The sequence below is a fragment of the Pholcus phalangioides genome, unplaced genomic scaffold (assembly GCF_987345545.1).
Source record: "Pholcus phalangioides strain wild (caught in Gottingen) unplaced genomic scaffold, Ppha-v1.0 ptg000003l_1, whole genome shotgun sequence".
Classification (NCBI taxonomy): Eukaryota; Metazoa; Arthropoda; class Arachnida; order Araneae; family Pholcidae; genus Pholcus; species Pholcus phalangioides.
The window spans coordinates 49485036-49503754 of NW_028301596.1; the positions used below are offsets into that span (position 1 = coordinate 49485036).

An 18719-nucleotide genomic window follows, 5' to 3' on the forward strand; every position below is an offset into this window, starting at 1 on the left:
CTCCATGATGATATGCTCGTAAATATTCAAGGCACGTTCTGTTTGCAAAGTTGACGCTTACAGCGTTTCCAACGCAAACAGCTTCAGCATTGAAAGAAAACACGCAAAAAAAAAAAGGAATATCCTCAAAGATATGGAGTTTTCGTAGATTATTATTTTTTCCTTCAAGTTTCATAGAGATGGGGATTTTTAGTAATTAAACTCAATACAGTCATACCTCGAGTTAAGCGAACTCTAAGTTACGTGATTTTGTTACGACAGGCGAATTCCCCCAACGAGGCGGCTGAAAAAAAAGATGCCCATAGAATTATAATTATTATTAATATGGACGTCGAATATGTAACCAAATTACCAGTACAGATGTATCACGAAATTTGCATTTTTGTGAAAAATTTACATTTCTTGAATTCAAGTATAATCACGGATTAATTGATGCGTGTGCGCGTGTGAATTGGTAAGCTTATTAAGTTATAGTCAAGTAAGAATTATTTAGTCTAGCAGAACAGTTATTTATTCACCGACAGAGTTTAAACTACAATCGCAAGTTAAAGGATTAGTGATCGACGTGGATTGATTAAAATCCCCAATTTAACCAATCCGTTTCGATCTTCCTATCACCAGCGAGAGATATATTGTAGTTTAAACTATGTTCGTAAATACGTCTTAACATTAATGTCTTAAGCATTATATATAATATGCTAATTATGTATAAATTGTGTGGAATAATATATGTAAATTGGTTGTTATAAATTTTTTTAACAGGTAAAATCATTCTTATACTTACCAATCATCTTGTTAAGTTTGATAAATTTATCACTTTTACCGGAGATTATGCATAATACCTAAGCGTGGTTGGTAAATTTCATAAATCAAATTTATAAATCAAATTTATCAAATAAATTTATCAAACTATAATTTGATTTGATAACTATAATTTGATAAATCAAATTTATCTCCTTTATCTATGATTATGCATAATACCCTAATGAATTCGATTAATATGAAAAAAACCCATACAAATGAGTCTGTATGTGTGATGGATGTAGTCAGACCCCGATATAATGATACAATGCATGTATGAATTATCATAAATATAGTACGATTAATCATACGGTACGACTAAAATGCGACACTTCGGTGTTATGCATAATAGCTTGTAAAAGTGATAAATTTATTGAAATTCATCAAACTTACCAAAATGCTCAGCGATTATGCATAATAACTGGTAAACATGTCATATAACAGGATTTATCACATTTACCGTATATAACCACTTGTTATGTGACCTAGAGAGTAGATTTTTTAATCTAATATAATTGTCAGATGTTCAAAAGTTGCATAATATGATTCTGATGGGTCTATGAGGAGTGTATTAGTGTTCTGTAAATTCTAATGACCATTTGTAACCTTCTACACTATTTTTATATATTTTTTTATTATTATTATTAATTTTTTTTTTAAATATGTTTGTCAGATGTTTAGAAATCACATTGAATGGTTTTGGTGACGTTGGAGTTTTTATGAATATACGCATATCATTTTTGTCTAAATGGAAATATATTGCAAACTATGCTGTAAACTTATGTTGTAAAACTTTGGTAATTTTCGTAATTGTGGCAAAGTGGGTCACTGAAACTGATTAGTTTAATATTGTACATATTGTGAGAAATCGAATTTGTAATCGACGAGATTTATTTTGAAAGTAAGTGTAATCTGATGGGGAAGAAGATGTTTTAACCCCTGAAAACTTTTAACAGTATATTGATATTGTTTTGTATTAGCGAAAATGTTTTATATATAAAGGGTTATATATAATTTTAAAAAAATTTAAAAAAAAGATATATATATATATATATATATATATATATATATATTATATATATATATATATATATATATATATTATATATATATATATATATATATATATATTTTTTTTTTTTACTATTGATTTTGCTGATCAACTCTATTGCATAGAGTGGCATTTTGATGGGGTTTGGCTGATCTTTGTGTATTTTACTATTCTGATGATAACATTTATCGGACTGTATGTGTTTTTTGTTTTGTTTTGTTTTTTTTCTATTTACTTACAAGCACTTCACATCTACACAAACACGCACAAACTTGTCTATAACCCCCTTCATAGCTGGCAAGAGCAGTCTGTAAGTCGCCAAGCAGCCCCTACGGGCTGGGCAGCGACGAGAAAAATTAAATTCTGTCTGTCTGTGGTCGTCTAGCACTTTAATGAGTGATTGAGATAAATGAGGACATAAACCAGAATCAAACTGTGCCCTCACAAAACCAATGGCCGTTGCTAGTTGATGCGAAGTACCGAGCACTGAGCTCTCGTCTTCTTCGTCTTGGTTTCTCTACTTAGGTAGAGATATTGATCAGTCAATGGCAAAATGGTTGCTTAAAAACAACCACTGGTAGTTTTTTTTAAAATTATATATAACCCTTTATATATAAAACATTTTCGCTAATACAAAACAATATCAATATACTGTTAAAAGTTTTCAGGGGTTAAAACATCTTCTTCCCCATCAGATTACACTTACTTTCAAAATAAATCTCGTCGATTACAAATTCGATTTCTCACAATATGTACAATATTAAACTAATCAGTTTCAGTGACCCACTTTGCCACAATTGCGAAAATTACCAAAGTTTTACAACATAAGTTTATAGCATAGTTTGCAATATATTTCCATATAGACAAAAATGATATGTGTATATTCATAAAAACTCCAATGTCACCAAAACCATTCAATGTGATTTCTAAACATTTGACAAACATATTTAGAAAAAAAAAAATAATAATAATAATAATAATAAATATAAAAATAGAGTAGAAGGTTACAAAATGCTACATAATGCATTAATGAGAAAATAAATAAATCTAACATACAAAAGAAGTGATAGAAAAACAAGTGTGTTAGAGCCGAAATTATACAAATTGATGCAGTGCAAGATCAGTCATGTGCATCAAACCACAATGCCACTCTATGCAATACAGTTGATCGATAATTTCGATAGCTAAGATAAAAGTACAAAAATATTATGATAGATAGACAAAGATTATACAGCTCAGTAATTCAGACCCTAACGCACCGACCATGGCACGTGCAAGCACGTTTTGGGGCCTGAGAAATTTTAGTCTATGACGTGGGTTGTAATCGACTAGCTCTCTCAGATGCTCGTATTCTGAGTTCCTCATCCTTTCAAAGTGGTTCTCCGAGATTTGTTGGATGTAGCTAAGGATGGTTGAGATCTTCAGGTCTTTTCTAATGTCAGCTCCTCTGATGTACTTTGGGACGCGCACAAGGGTTACAGCCAGATTTGTGGATAGGTTTGATTACTGAAAGTTTCCATATTTTCGGGAAGTGACAAGTTTTTAACAAGCCATTAAAAATGTTGGTGATAGTCATAAGGGCAGATAGGGGCAGATTTTTGAAAGCAAGATTGGAGATTTCATCCAGGCTAGAGGCTTTCTTGATCGAGAGCTTGTTAATAAGTTCTCTAACCTCCTCCATAGTTGTTAGCTCTGAATCTTGAAACCCACTAAGACTCTGATGACGTGGTCTGTTTAGAAATTCATCAATAACATTCAGGTGTTCCCGCTGAGTGCCAATCGGTTGATTCGTGTTAGGTCTGAATTGACCCTCATAAGTTTCGGCAAGCACTTCCGCTATCTCAGCATCAGTGAAGACCAATTCACCTTGTTCGTTTTGAATTTCGGTAATTTTCTTGCTTTTCTTTTTACAGATCTTCCAAACTTTCCAAAGGGAACCTTCACTCGCAGTGGCCTCTTCAACGAAGTTCGAAAAGCGCTCGTTGACGAATCCTTTGATTTCTTTCCTGATTTCCTTTTCCAGTCGATTGAGTGCAACTTTATCCAAAGGGCGACGAAATCTTTGCCAGAATTTTCTTATTTCATTTTTGAGTCTAATTTTTTCCTTTAGCTCAAGAGAGTTTCCAAATTTGTTTCCCGGGTATTTGATTTTTCTAGTTGAATTGTGTAATGCGGCTTTAATACTGTCCGAAAAGATGACCGTTGCTGCTTCAACTTCCTCCTTGTTTGCATGCTGGAGCTCTGGAACTTCGTCAACATCTAGCAGATTTCTGAATTTATTCCAGTCAGTGGCAAGGCAGAAAGGAACATCTTGAGGCCTTGTTAGATCAATTGTGAATATGATTGGATTATGTGTTGAGGCCAGTGAACGATTCCAAGTCAACATTATTCCGAAAGTTTTTAGATAGACCATAGTCAAGTACATCCGGTGTACCCCGCCCTCCAGGGTGGTGGGTTGGTGTGGAACTGGAGTGTATTGTAAGCATTTGTTTCTACACCATCTTTCCAGAATTTTACCACAGGAATTTGATCTGTTACTGCAGAAGGCGGGACTTTTTGCAATTCCAGTCCCCAGCCAGTAGAATCGTATTGTTGGTGTTGATCAGAAAGTTAAGTAGATTCAGGTCAAGTCTATTTCTAGGTGGCTTGCATATTGCACATAGAGATATTGGATGCCTGTTAATAAAGATGGTAACTGCCAGATTTTCCATGGAGTCAGAGTCTGGTGTATCAAGTTTTCTAATGGTGAAGTGCTAGATAATGTATATTATTGTTTTTTAAAATATTATCAATATGATAGAATATTTTTTATTACTCACAGTAGTTTGCAACCTGATGCCACGTGACCCGTTTGTGGCCCTGGGATACTTCAAAAGGGGGAGCCACGCAAGTGCTGGAAGGGGTGTGTGTGTGCCACACACACAGAAAGAGAGGTGAAGAATTAGAGCTTTCAAGTGAAATATGTACCGTATATATAATGTAATAACGCCATAAACAAACATGCGATACGCGATAATAAATGTGTACAAATTAACTTACTCTAAACAACGAGAGAGAAGAGGACTATTTCGTGTTGAACGATTTACGGACTCACTGTGTTTGCGTCCTTATTATTTTTGCGTTATTTGAAAAAGAACATATCCAATGACACTTACTTTTTGCCTCCTTTTTAGGATTTCTCAGCGGTGGGAAATTGCATTGTCGTTGGACAGATTTATTGCTTGTTTTACTGTGCTTCTATTTCATTGGAACGTTTTACAGAATTTTGCACGGATTCCCACATTTTACACATCTCTCTAATCACACATTCGAAAAGAGAGGGACTTCTCATTCTTCAAATGTGAAATTTCTTCTCTCTCTTCCTCAGAAAAAGATGCCTTCAATATAAGCTCTTGCTGTTGCATGCAATGGAGGTCCATCAGTTCCTCTATGGTCAACTCCTGGCCAAACAGAATTTATATAAAAAACAAGCGCACATACGCGCGATTACATTGCGACGTCTAGTTTCGTATATAGTCACACTCAATTTTTCCAGTGAGGCACGCTGACTGGACAATGTAGGGGCGAATATTACCTACAATTTTCCACAGTACGTGTGCACGAAAGCGAAAAGTCATCAGCTTAGTTGTGAAAACGTGATAATAAATAAAACAAACCGCAACATTTTTGCTCGTAATGCAAATAATCGCTCGTTAATCGAATCAATTCCTTTTCACAGTTTTTTCTCGTTATGCAACGAAACGCTCGTTAACCGAAGTTACACTTTACTACGAACTAAGTCAATACTAGACGAACAGCGTACTTTGGAACTACTTGGAGGATGCCATGAGCCAAAGTCTAATAGAACAAATAGTGCCAAATAGAACGAATACCTTTGTGCCAAGGTTCCGACTATGTGCCAGTCACGGATTTTAGGACGCAAGCGCTTCCTGGGAGCGTATGAAGGAACTATCTGTTTCAAGATTTTTCATGCCGCTGTAGGTGATGCAGCCGACAGCATTTATTGCATCAACTCCTCTCGGCTGTTGTCTGAAGAAGTTTTTAGGTTATATTATGATTTACACGAAATTTTTCAAGTGCGTGTAAACGTCTCCTGGTGCAGCTAGTGTGTGTTTCGTAGAAACTAGGTATAAGCTACTATTTCTATGTAGAAGTTACTTCCAGTTATAAATACTTTTTTTTTATTGTAAAATTACTGCATTTTGGTAATTAATATACCCTGGGATGATGTCGATCAATTTGGATCATAGTGGGGAGGCTTGTGCAAGAGCCATGAAAAGAAAGTTGGCAAATTTTACTCATGGACTGACCCAGCTGACGAAATTTGGTATCCGAGGAGACAAATCCTAATGAAAATCAAGAAACCTCTACCAAATGGAAGTGACAAAAAGTTTTAGTGGATTCGAAAAAACGAATGCTATATTCATATAGTTTTATTTTTTTAAAAATACCCCATTTTTGCTAGTTTTGGGTCTTCTTTATTCGTGTTTATGTTTCAGCATACTAAAATGTTCTAAAGAAAAGTGAAATTAAATGTTCTCTTTACTTAAAAATGTCTATAAAATGGTTTTTTTTTAGGTTTCGGAGACCTTCATTCCATTTATTAATTCAAAAATGACCTAATTTTGGGCAGAGATGACTTTTTAAAGGGTTCCTAGTAAAGTTAACATCCGGAATTCAATAAAACTGGGTGCGTTAATGTGCCATGACTTGTTTCCGGGCAGTTATAGGCGAGAAAAAGTGTTGGAACATAAAAAATCACCACCCCCAGGGGGCGACTATATCCAAGCGAAAAACCATTTTCCTGTCCCTTCCGAAATCGAAAGCTGAGATATGAGGCTACCTTAAGTAAAATCCCCAGCAGCCTTGGTAAAATATACGGGAAAATATCAATTAGAAACCTCAAAAAGTGGGACAAAGTCACCCCAGTTTACGGCAATCTTTCTGTCACCTGACAGTGTAGTGGTTAGGGAGCTGGTTTCTAATTGTGCAGGTTTGGGTTCGATTCCCGGTTCGGACATGGATGTCTACTAACAAATTACATGGACAGATCGTAAAAAACCTCTTGCGAATATGTGATGATCACATTATTAATCTTTTTTCAATGCATAACCATCATAGTAATCATGGGAAATCGACAGCTGTAACTTCAATACGTGATGAGGGAGAGGTTCTCTCGAGAGCATTACGGTATTCATTAGCACTAGAAAACCCGGAAGCGTTCATTTTGACCGCAAAGCTACTTTGGCATGCGATTACACCCGAACTGTTCATCTCAGGTTATTGAAAGTTCATGAATATTCTCATCTTGTTAACACTAGAAACCTGCTGCACTTTCGGTATGCCTAGAACCGCGGGCTGCATCAAATTGGCACAAACTGTGTTCCGTAGCGAAAACAGGAATTTATTTTTGGTTTTTTTCTGGGTTTTCCTTACTCTTATTCGACGTTGTTTAATTGTGTATTCAATAACAGAAAACTGTATTTTTTTTTTAGTATAAAATTAGCTAAAAAATTATGTAAATCAGTAGAAGTAAGATTTTGCACACAGTATACCGTTCAATTCAAAAACCTTTTTTTTCCAGTATTCATCATCCCATATGATGTAAAATAAGCGGGTCAAATTAATTGTCAAATTAAGCATGAGAAAGTCTATAATATGACCTTTGAATTTTTAATGCATTGCATTCGAGGGTATAATGTTCGTGAAGAATCTTCATTTTTCATGAGTTACCAATAGGGCGGGGGAGAAGCTGAGGCGATTCTTGCCATTTTTTTGTTTCTCAACACTATAAATTCACTAAAGAGGGGCTCAGGGGCTCTAATAAATATCCCAGTCTATGGACCCTGCTGGATGATGTGGGAAGCCATTATTTTACTGCATATCATGCTGTCGACTGAGCAAAGAAATAAAAAAATTCTACAGTTTAATCGGAAGGAAATCTAAGTCTCGAATACAGAGCACACACAAACTTGAAGTCGCGGACAAAGGAAATTTCTGCCAGAAAATATGAAATTTTATTGTTCTACTGATTAGTGTCGTTGTTGTTTTAGATCAGTGATTCTCAACGTGGGCGTTAACCCCCCCCCCCCGGGGGAGGGCGATGGAATGTTCCAGGGGCGGTGGAATCTGCGGGTATTGCATTGGATTCTATGGGTTAGATTGCGTTGGGGGCACTGGGAGAAAAACATTTTTGAAGAAGGGGGCGATGGGACAAAAAAAGTTGGGAAAAACTATTTTTTAGACAAAATAAAAATTCTTTCAGTGCACGATGCGAATGGCATCGACAAGCTGTCTTGCGCGTGTAGTTTACATTGATCAGGAGTTGGCAGTTTTCAAGGTCCCCCCATTCCACTCATACGATATCATAGCAAATTTCTCAAATGTATTCCACTGCAAATCTTGTCGGTAAGCTGAAGAGTGAGAATGAAGCCGCCGAATTACAAAAGCTCAAAAAAAACAAAAAAAAAACATAGTCAAACATCTTTTTTAAAATAAAAAAACACGGGATCAGTCTTTGTCAGAACCCGGGTTCGATCACACCGTCGCCACAGTGGTGGTCGGCTGAAGTTGGTTTTCTGTGGTTCCCAACTTCGAACCGATCTCTCCGTTAAAAAGCCTCGCCACAGACAGCAACATGCCCACAACGATGCAATTATTTAATCATCGCACTTCACTGATAGTAAGAAAAATTGAGGGCAGCAATACGCGTAACAAGCATTAACAGAGAAGCTAACTTCACTTTAGATTTACTACAGGTACATGCACATTCCGACGTGTTAACATTCGTTAGAAATTCCGGAGAAGAAGAATAGATACTATTCGACGAGGTGCATGTGTGGTTTAGTAGTAGTGGTCTTTGTCATAACGAGACTTTTCTGTTCGGAATTCCAAAAGGAACTGGTACATAACAAAGGGCTTATTGAAAAAATTAGTCGACGCTAAACAGATACTGTTTCAACCCATTTTTGACTGGAGTTGCATTTACGCAATGATTTGTTCAAAATTATTTTGAATTGATTTTTATTCAAATTTTTGTATGAAATTAACATTTTTGGAATTAAAAGGTTCGATGAGTGTCCAGTAGTTTTTTTTTAATTTTTTCACAAAGAAATTCAATTTTTTACGTCTTTTAAAAAATGAAACTTTTGAAAATTTTATCATGATTTTCGTCCTGGAATTTTTTTTTCCCGTGACCATGAACACAGAAATAATTTTTTTTTAATTGAATAATATATATTTGTTCTTAAATTGTTTTTCACACGTGACACACGAGGTACTTTCCAACATCATAATCGCTAATTATTTCAATTAAATTAATTAATTTATATCAATTAACTTATATTAAGTATAATAAACGATTTTATATTAATTATAAAAAGTTTATTAATTTGCAAATTTACATTAATTACAAAGAAAATAATGCTAAATCAATATCAATAATTTATTTTTTAAACTTTTTAAATATGTTATTCACGTGACCGGTTATCCGTAGTTCTAGGTGTTTCGAAATTTCCGTAGTTCTAGTGTTAATTCTCCATCGGCAATAGCTGGTGTCACATCGCAACCTGCCTTGACTTATTGTGCCAACAATAGGTGAAGTTCTTGAAGACATTCTGTGGTCTGTCGCATGAATCTGTCGGAGAATTGATGGAATTTATTTTTTACATTGCTTTTAAAAACTGTGTTTCAGGACACCCTGTATTGAAGAACATGAAAGCTCATGAGACACATCTTGATATCGATCTATGCAAGGAAAATGGAGAGTTTTATTCCCAAATTCTGGAGACTACGTGAAGCATGTGCAGGGTTCAGAATCAGAACAAATAATAATTTTCTCGGGACTGACTGAACGAGAAACACAACCAATCTTCCAGAAAATATATTCACCCAATAAAATGCTGTAGTGTTTTTGATGCTAAATAAAGAGGATGCACTTCGTTACTCTCTGTCCCAGGAGATTTATCTTTCTTGCGTTTGGCTCGCCAACATTCATGGTCTGGTACATCCAATCAGTGATTTGTAGATGCTATTCCTTCTAGATGGTGATGCTCCGCTGTAACTGACGCCTCTAAATGGTTCACGGTGACGTAAAACCATTTCTGATGCACATTATGGTCATCTGGGATGTGTGTTACCTAAATACTTTTGTCGCCTGCGACCTTCATCATGTAAAAATCCCAATATTTATGCTAGTGACGTCACTATTTGTAATGAGTGTATCCGAAAAGCACGCTCTTGTCATTTCGTAGGTATTTTGAGATTAATCCCTGCAAATCATTTCACATTTTTGATTAACATGAAAACTAGAAGACACAAAAAGAGCATGCATATTCATATGATTAAAAAACCCGTCAAAATTCCGTTCATAAAAGCAATTATATTGAAATCTGCATTCAATAATACTGCTCAACACTGATTTTCTTCTCAGATACAGGAGCCGATTCCGAATCTGACAATGGTTTTGTTACATTGGCTCTAGTTTTAGAGATGGAATGAAAATTAAATTTCATATGCAATACCATAAGTAGCGTAAAAATCCCATTGAAACTTTGCGTTATAAATAAATACAGTAAGATCATTGGCAAAGACATTTCAGTGATTTTGGGGCATTGATTCCGAATCTGACATTGGTTTAATTTTGGGCTGGTCCTATTAATCGATTTATCGGGTCAGATAATTGCAGTTAAAAAGTTTAGTTGAGTTTAAAAAAGTTGAGATTTCAATAAAAAACGCTGGTATATAATATAATTTTAAAACTATGATTTATTGTATTTTATGCAGAACCGTATTTCTCCATAACCATCAGCGGAGCCCGGAAGTTCAAGCACTAAAAATGGTCGAAATGGGCAGGGAGAGAAAAATTCACTAGAAATATGGGCGAGTTAGGTAAACAACTTGTTTCTGACGTTCTACGCCGGGATTCAGCCGTCACCTTGTGGCGATGCTGTCGGCAAGAGTGTGTAGGTGTTGGTTTCGAATAGCATAAATCTGCCAACACCTCGTTATGTGTGCGCGCCTTTTCTTGGCCTCTCTTTCGCTGTTTGGGAGAGAAGGCTTTGGTTTCTTGCAGAGTAGAGATGTCTTTTAACTGTGTGTCCGTGTATTCTTATTTCGTATATATGTGTTAACGTGCCGTGTGTTTCTTCTAATTAATAAACCGTATATTTAACCGTATCTAGAATTGAACAGTCTTAGTGGAGTCAAATAAAATTTAACTATGGATAAATAGCTACTTCAATTTAAATGTCATTATCACCTCCGGCAACCACATATGGCGCCCACAAACTGGTGACTCAGGACTATCGGATATTACCTTCTGAAACCACTGTTCCAGTTCAGCCTCGTACGTGACAACGAATCATGAATACCTCTCTGCAACGTGGATTTTAATTTCAGTTTCGTGGTGAGTGAATATTTCTCTCTTTCGTAGGACTATTGCCGTCTTCATTCTTTCGCTATGGCAAATCCGCAAGCAACTGCTAGTCAGACTGAACTTTCCCTTTCGGGAACCGAAGTCTCACGTGTTTCATTCCGTGCGCCTCCATTTTGGGAAGCCGACGTTGATTTATGGTTCCTTCAAGTGGAATCCCAGTTTATCACGGCAGGCATTACCGCGGATAAGACGAAGTTTCATTCGGTGATTTCCGTTCTCGACACAAAAATCTTGTCTTACGTGAGTGATTTAGTACGTAATCCTCCCACACACGATTTATATGAGACTCTAAAGAAACGTATTCTTTCCCGATTTGCTCAATCTGAAACTGCTCGCTTGAAATCTCTTTTTCATGAGTGCGAGCTAGGCGACAAAAAACCGTCCCAGCTACTTTGTGAGATGCGAAACTTGTCGAATAACACAATCAGTGATGATGTTTTGAGCACATTATGGCAGCAAAGATTACCCGTCAGTGTTCAACAAATTTTGTCGATTTGTCGGGATCCTCTTGACTCTTTAGCTCAGATAGCTGATCGCATATTAGAAGCTTCGAGTTTCAACGCTGTCGTTTCTCAGGTGTCTCAACCTCCTCTGCCTTCTTCAGAGTTGCATGAGCTTAAAAAAGAAATTGCATCGCTCGCTACACGAGTCGAAGAGCTCTCTCGTTCTCGAAACCAATACAGAGGTCGGTCGCGAAACAATTCAAAAACTCGTGAGCGGAAAAAATCTTCAGATCGCTCCGATCGACGCAAATTGTGCTGGTATCATGCTCGATATGGTGAAAAAGCACATCGTTGCATTTCACCTTGCCAGCACTCGGAAAACTAGTGGGCAATCCTGTTACAGCGGCGGCCGGAGATTGCCACTTTCAAAGTCGCTTATTCATTTGTGATAGAAAATCGAAAATTCGTTTTCTTGTTGACAGTGGTGCAGCTGTGAGCTGTTTTCCTAAATCACTTGCCAAAGTTTCCAAGCCTGACGACCTTTCGTTATATGCGGCTAATGGCACTAAAATTCACACATATGGAACTAAGCATTTTGAACTTGATCTCGGACTGAGGAGAATATTCTCATTCAATTTCTTAGTGGCCGACGTCACAAGTCCTATTTTGGGTGCCGATTTCTTGGAGAGATTCGGTTTACTTGTTGATGTCAAGAATCGCCGGTTGGTTGATAATTTGACAACTCTATACTCTCTTGGTGTCGTTACCACTGGTCCTTCTCTCGGTCTAACTACAGTTTCTGGTGCCACTACATACCATAAAATTTTGACCAAGTTCCCAAATCTCACTGGTTCGGTCTTAAATTCTCAACCCAAACCACATGCCATTATCCACTTCATCGAAACATCAGGGCCTCCCGTCTTCGCAAAGGCTAGACGTCTTTCTCCTGAAAAACTTTTTGCCGTCAAGAAAGAATTTAACTTGCTTTTGAAGCAAGGCATCATTCGTCCTAGCAAAAGCCCTTGGGCTAGTCCTATCCACCTAGTCCCAAAAAAGACAGGTGGTTGGCGCATATGTGGTGATTTTCGTCGGTTGAATGCCGTAACTACTCCTGATCGTTATCCTATTCCCAATATTCAAGACTTTTCTTTCGGTCTGGCTGGAAAAAGAATATTTTCTAAACTCGATCTTGTAAAGGCATACCACCAGATCCCTGTGAAAGAAAGTGATATTCCCAAGACGGCTGTGATTACACCGCACGGTCTCTTTGAGTATGTTTTCATGACCTTTGGGCTCAGGAACGCCGCACAAACATTTCAACGATTCGTTGACAGCATCCTCTCGGATCTCGACTTCTGCTATGTTTACTTAGACGACATTCTTGTTGCGTCAGCTGATGAGAAGTCGCATGAACAAGATCTCGATGTGTTGTTCAAGAGACTAAGCGAATACGGTTTAGTTCTCAATCCTGACAAATGCCAATTTGGACTCAAAGAAATTCAGTTTTTAGGTCATCTTGTGTCAGAAAAGGGCATTTCCCCGTTGCCGGATCGTGTTACCGCACTTTTGGACTATCCATTGCCCAACACAATCGATGAGCTGCGACGTTTTCTGGCACTAATAAATTTTTATCATCGTTTCATGAAAAACGCTGCCTCTACGCAAGCATGTTTGCATGATCTAGTTAAAGGCAAACAAAAACGGGATAAAACAAAAATCGTCTGGTCTGAGGAAGCAAAATCTGCATTCGAGTCATGCAAGGAAATGATTTCCAATGCTGCTCTATTGGCTCATCCTATTTCAAGTGCGCATCTCCTTCTAGCTGTCGACGCGTCTGATTTCGCGATTGGCGGAGTTTTGAATCAAGCAGTTAATGATCAAACTCAGCCATTAGGATTCTTCTCGCGTAAGCTAACTTCAGCTGAACGCAGATACAGTGCGTACGATCGAGAATTGCTGGCGATATATTCAGCAATTAAATATTTTCGACATATGCTGGAGGGATCTGACTTCGAAATTCTCACAGACCACAAACCATTGGTCTATGCATTTTCCCAAAAAAGTGAAAAATGTTCACCTAGGCAGATTCGTCATCTAGAATTCATTAGTCAATTTTCAACCCGTATCAAGCACATTTCAGGCGATCGAAATGCAGTAGCCGATGCATTTTCAAGAATATCGGAAATTGAAATACCTCCTAGTATCGATTTCGCCGAGATGGCTCGCGCTCAGGATGAGGAAGAATTGCGATTACTTCGTGAAATGGACTCAGGTCTCGAGTTAAAACCAATGACTTTCGGTTCTCCTGAAGTCACTCTACAGTGTGATGTTTCCACTGGTTCAATTAGACCTTACGTACCGTCAACGTTTCGCCGCGCTATTTTTGATGCAGTGCACAACCTCTCCCACCCTGGTGCCAAAGCTACTACTGAAATGGTTCGCAGACGATTCATCTGGAAATTTTTAGAAAGGGACTGCAAAGAGTGGTGCAAAACTTGCATCCATTGCCAGCGATCCAAAGTTGGTCGTCACACACATTCTCCTATTGGTGCATTCGGATTACCTTCCGCAAGGTTCTCGCATGTCCATATTGACATCGTGGGTCCACTTCCACCAAGTAAAGGAAATCGCTACGTTGTGACTTGCAGTGACCGATTCACCAGATGGCCGGAAGCTATTCCTGTACCCGATCAGACTGCTGAAACTGTGGCATTCGCTTTCATGTCAAATTGGATCTCCCGTTTTGGCGTTCCAGAACGCATTACTACGGACAGGGGTTCTCAGTTTGAATCTGAACTCTTCCGATCTCTTGCGAAGTTGCTGGGTGTGGACAGGGTGCGTACTACCGCTTACCACCCACAAAGCAATGGAGCCATCGAGAGATTCCACAGGGACTTGAAAGCTGCCATCATGTGTCACGCCACTGAAAGATGGGTTGACGTTCTTCCTACCATTCTACTCGGGATACGCTCAAGTTTCAAACCTGATTTTGGTGCTACGCCGGCGGACATGGTCTACGGAACATCTCTGAGGTTACCAGGAGACTTCTTCAAAGATTCCGGTAAGCACACCTCAAAATCTGATTATGTCACGAACTTGCGTATGACTATGTCAAAGCTTCGTCCTTCGCCTTTGTCCAATCATTCCTCAAAAAACATTTTTGTGCACAAGGACTTGGCCAGATCCACACACGTTTTTGTGAGGGTTGACACTGTAAGGCGTTCGCTACAGCAGCCTTACCAAGGACCTTATGAAGTTTTGAATAGGACTGATAAATTTTTTACTTTGCGTATCAATAATGAATCTAAGTGTATTTCTATTGATCGTTTAAAACCTGCATTTTTGTTTAATTCTCTCGAATGCAAAGAATCTAATGTTTGCAAATCATCTATATGTAATGCCCCAGCCTCGCCACAGGGCTTCGTCACGAGGTTCGGACGGAAAGTCCGTTTTGTAACACCTTATCAAGCTTAACGTCCTTCGGACTCGTGGGGGAGTACTGTGGCGATGCTGTCGGCAAGAGTGTGTAGGTGTTGGTTTCGAATAGCATAAATCTGCCAACACCTCGTTATGTGTGCGCGCCTTTTCTTGGCCTCTCTTTCGCTGTTTGGGAGAGAAGGCTTTGGTTTCTTGCAGAGTAGAGATGTCTTTTAACTGTGTGTCCGTGTATTCTTATTTCGTATATATGTGTTAACGTGCCGTGTGTTTCTTCTAATTAATAAACCGTATATTTAACCGTATCTAGAATTGAACAGTCTTAGTGGAGTCAAATAAAATTTAACTATGGATAAATAGCTACTTCAATTTAAATGTCATTATCACCTCCGGCAACCACATATGGCGCCCACAACCTTAATAGTGGACGGGGAGCATCTTACCACTGCGCCACCCGGGTGCCACACAAAAACTAGCAGAAAAATTGGTTGCACTTAATCCGCTTGTTTTAATTATAGTTTGCACATATAGTATTCATATATAACAAGTGCATTATCAGCCGCTGTGGTGGTCGAGTGGTCATAGTGACGGGCTCACGTCGCAAGGTCCCGGGTTCGAACTCCACCATCACCACAGTGGTGGTCGGCTGAAGTTGGTTTTCTGTGGTTCGCAACTTCAAGGGGCGAGTGCGAGCCGATCTCCCGTTTAAAAAGTCTCACAACAGACCCCCCACAAATGTAATTCAATCATAACACATCACTCACTTCTGAAATGTAGATGGCGGCACTGAAAAATCAAACACATCACTACATACGTACTCAGGCTTTTAGGTACACACACAGTTACACTTCCGACACAACTCACTAGGTAGTAAATCACCCATAGATGGTAATAGACCCGAGTTGTGCTCGGTTTGAAAGAAAGAAAACTGCATTAATATCCAAGTTGAATTAATTTCAAGCCAAAAAATGAAATGTTAGTAGACGCGGAGCCCGTAGAGAAAATGATCTGTGGCGCTCCTTCAAAACGCGAATAATTCTCGCTTATTTGTTGCACTATTTGGAATAATCATTATCATTTCTATAGTTGAAACATATAACTACTTTGTTCTTTTGTTGTAAAAAAAAGTTACCACATATGCGAGACTCCTTCAAGTGCACGGGGTCACTAAATGCATGTGTAAAATAAATAGAGCCATGGTTGTTTACTGTGCATTCATGGTGTAAATAATAAAATCAAAACAACACGGGGCCCCAGAGCCCTGTTTGCTCCTACCCCGCTTTGCGTGAGCCATGACGCCAACCGATGGTCTCTTGGGGCAGTCATCGGCCAGCTATACACATACAATGCAGTCTAATGCCTGTTATGTGAAACATGTGGAGAGAAGCATATTTCTAATTTTTCTCTGCTTTTTCTAATATGGGCTGCTTCATTCACGTCTAACACCATCCAGTCAAAGCAAAGTTGGCAACACAAGTTCCCTATCCCTCAGATCACTTATTCGCGTTTAAATGGGCCTGAAAGGCGAGAGGGAAGGGGGGGGGGAGTTACTAATGATAATCAATAATCAATTTCTGAATTTTTTACGAACTTTCTCTGTACTGAAATTTACTTACTTGACTAACTTGACTGAAGGTTTTTACCGGGTAAATATTTTCATTTTAGTTCGGAAATTTCACGTGCACGTTGATTATGTTTGCAGAATGAAAACAAAATAAATAAAAAAACACCAAAAAAACATACATACTCTTTATATAATACCTTTAATAATCGTCAAGTTGTTTGGCTTCAGAAGGTATCGATTATTTTTTTTCCAAAATGTCCAAAGTTCTTTCTTTTACCAGAAGACATAAAAACGTTATCAAAAAAGCATAACACGAAGGTATGTATGTATGTAATATTCACACACAACATTGCTATCACAGTCGAGTCCTGTTGCCTTTTGTTTGGGCGCGGGCGTAGTAAACAGCTTCCGTGCGAACCACTTTCTTACTCGGTGTCCATCGACCTGGAGCTGGCCGGAGAATATTCTGTGGAGAATCGATAAGAGAACCTCATTAATCATATGTGACATGTGAGTAAGGGCAACGCGTCACACACATGGGACAAGGGAAACGTATCTCAGCGCAACAGGGTTTTATACAGTTTCTATAAAAAAAACTAAACAATTACATCCATAAGTGAGTTCAAAACGCTTTCAATACATTTCCCGGAACAAAGCGTTTCGCTATTGAATATGAATGGAATCGTTTTTCCTCGGCTATTTTCTGTCATCTTAATATCAATTTTTAACGTACGTATTGAAATGATGAATGGACATGAATTGTTATACAGGGTGTCCTGTAAGTGCTACTGTAGGCTTTATCTCATAGAGAGAACGCCTTAGAGGTATGATTCCTGTTTAGAAATTGCTCGAAAGGCGTTCAAAAATTACCCTTTACCAGTTTTGAAAGCGAAAATACAGTGTGTCATAAAATAAAAAATCTAACTTCTTATAAGGTCCCCCCGTCCTCTGACTTCCAATGAGAAAGGGGCGCGCGGTAGCCCAGGTCGATAAGATACTCGCCTGAAGTACCAAAGGATGATTGGAGGTGTCGCGAGTTCGATACCCGGTTCGTCCTTGTCAGAAACTTTCCTGACGCAGGGATACAACAGAAACGGCGACCTGACCTCAGTAAAAAATTCCTACCACAGGGAGTCCCACACCGAGGGGTTAGCGCACCAACCTCTCTATGAGTATAGAAAAAACGAGCCTGCCATTCGGAATCGGCAATAAATTGTAGGTCCCGGTCTAATTAGCCCTCGCGTGCAGAAATTGGTGCGACAAAAATGAAAGGAAAATGGAAGGTGCGACCAAAGTGATCAGATGATCCAATGAGAAAGTTGTTACCCTGTGTCTCCTGAGGCCAACAAAAAAAAAACTTCCATGTTTCCAAGTGGAATATTCACTAAGAGATATTTGTATTCTAAAATCGGAAGAAAGTTATGAAAGAACAGCAAAAACAGACAAAGTTTCTTTTTCTCTCATTTATGCTTTCCCAACTTTTCTCCGATTTTTGGATTCGAATATCTCAGTGAACACCGCACTTGGAAACTTGTAATTTTTTGTTGGCATCAGGAGAGACAGAGCAACAGCTTTCTAATTGGAAGTTAGAGGACTGGGGGACCGTATATATAAATTTATATTGTTTTTATTTTGTGACAAACACACTGTATTTTCGTTCTCTGAACTGGTATAGGGTGGTTTTGAACGCTTTTTTGAGCATTTCTAAATTGAAACCATGCCTCTACGACGGACGGTTGATGTGATAAAGGCCGCATTAGCACTTACGGGACAACCTGTATATAATTTTATTCCCCAAACAGTTACATAGCCATTAAAACCTTATTTGATTAATCCTATCGCACTTAGTTAAATTACGTTTTCGCATATAACAACTGCTTTCTACAACCTCTGACAATAAAGTTCGGTGAATAGTCCTGTAACATTAACGTAGATGAAATGTTAACGAAAGTTACCTTACTGTCCTTCGAAATAGTAACCTCCCATTAC

The 18719-nt window shown here is 38.3% G+C and overlaps 1 protein-coding gene and 1 long non-coding RNA gene across 3 annotated transcripts in view; one reads left to right on the plus strand and one right to left on the minus strand.

Moving 5' to 3' along the window:
- LOC149088760 (uncharacterized) overlaps positions 1 to 18719 on the minus strand; it is a 309610-nt gene that overhangs the window by 1010 nt on the left and 289881 nt on the right. For both annotated transcript variants that reach the window (XM_089253079.1, XM_089253070.1), the window contains exon 8: positions 16914 to 17196. In XM_089253079.1, the coding sequence (XP_089109205.1) occupies positions 17156 to 17196 (41 nt within the window). In that variant the 3' untranslated portion in view covers positions 16914 to 17155. The remainder of the gene's footprint in view (positions 1 to 16913; positions 17197 to 18719) is intronic.
- LOC149088761 (uncharacterized) lies at positions 261 to 9789 on the plus strand. The gene is made up of 3 exons (XR_016195414.1): positions 261 to 454; positions 4674 to 4785; positions 9546 to 9789. It is a non-coding gene; the product is annotated as an uncharacterized LOC149088761 (long non-coding RNA).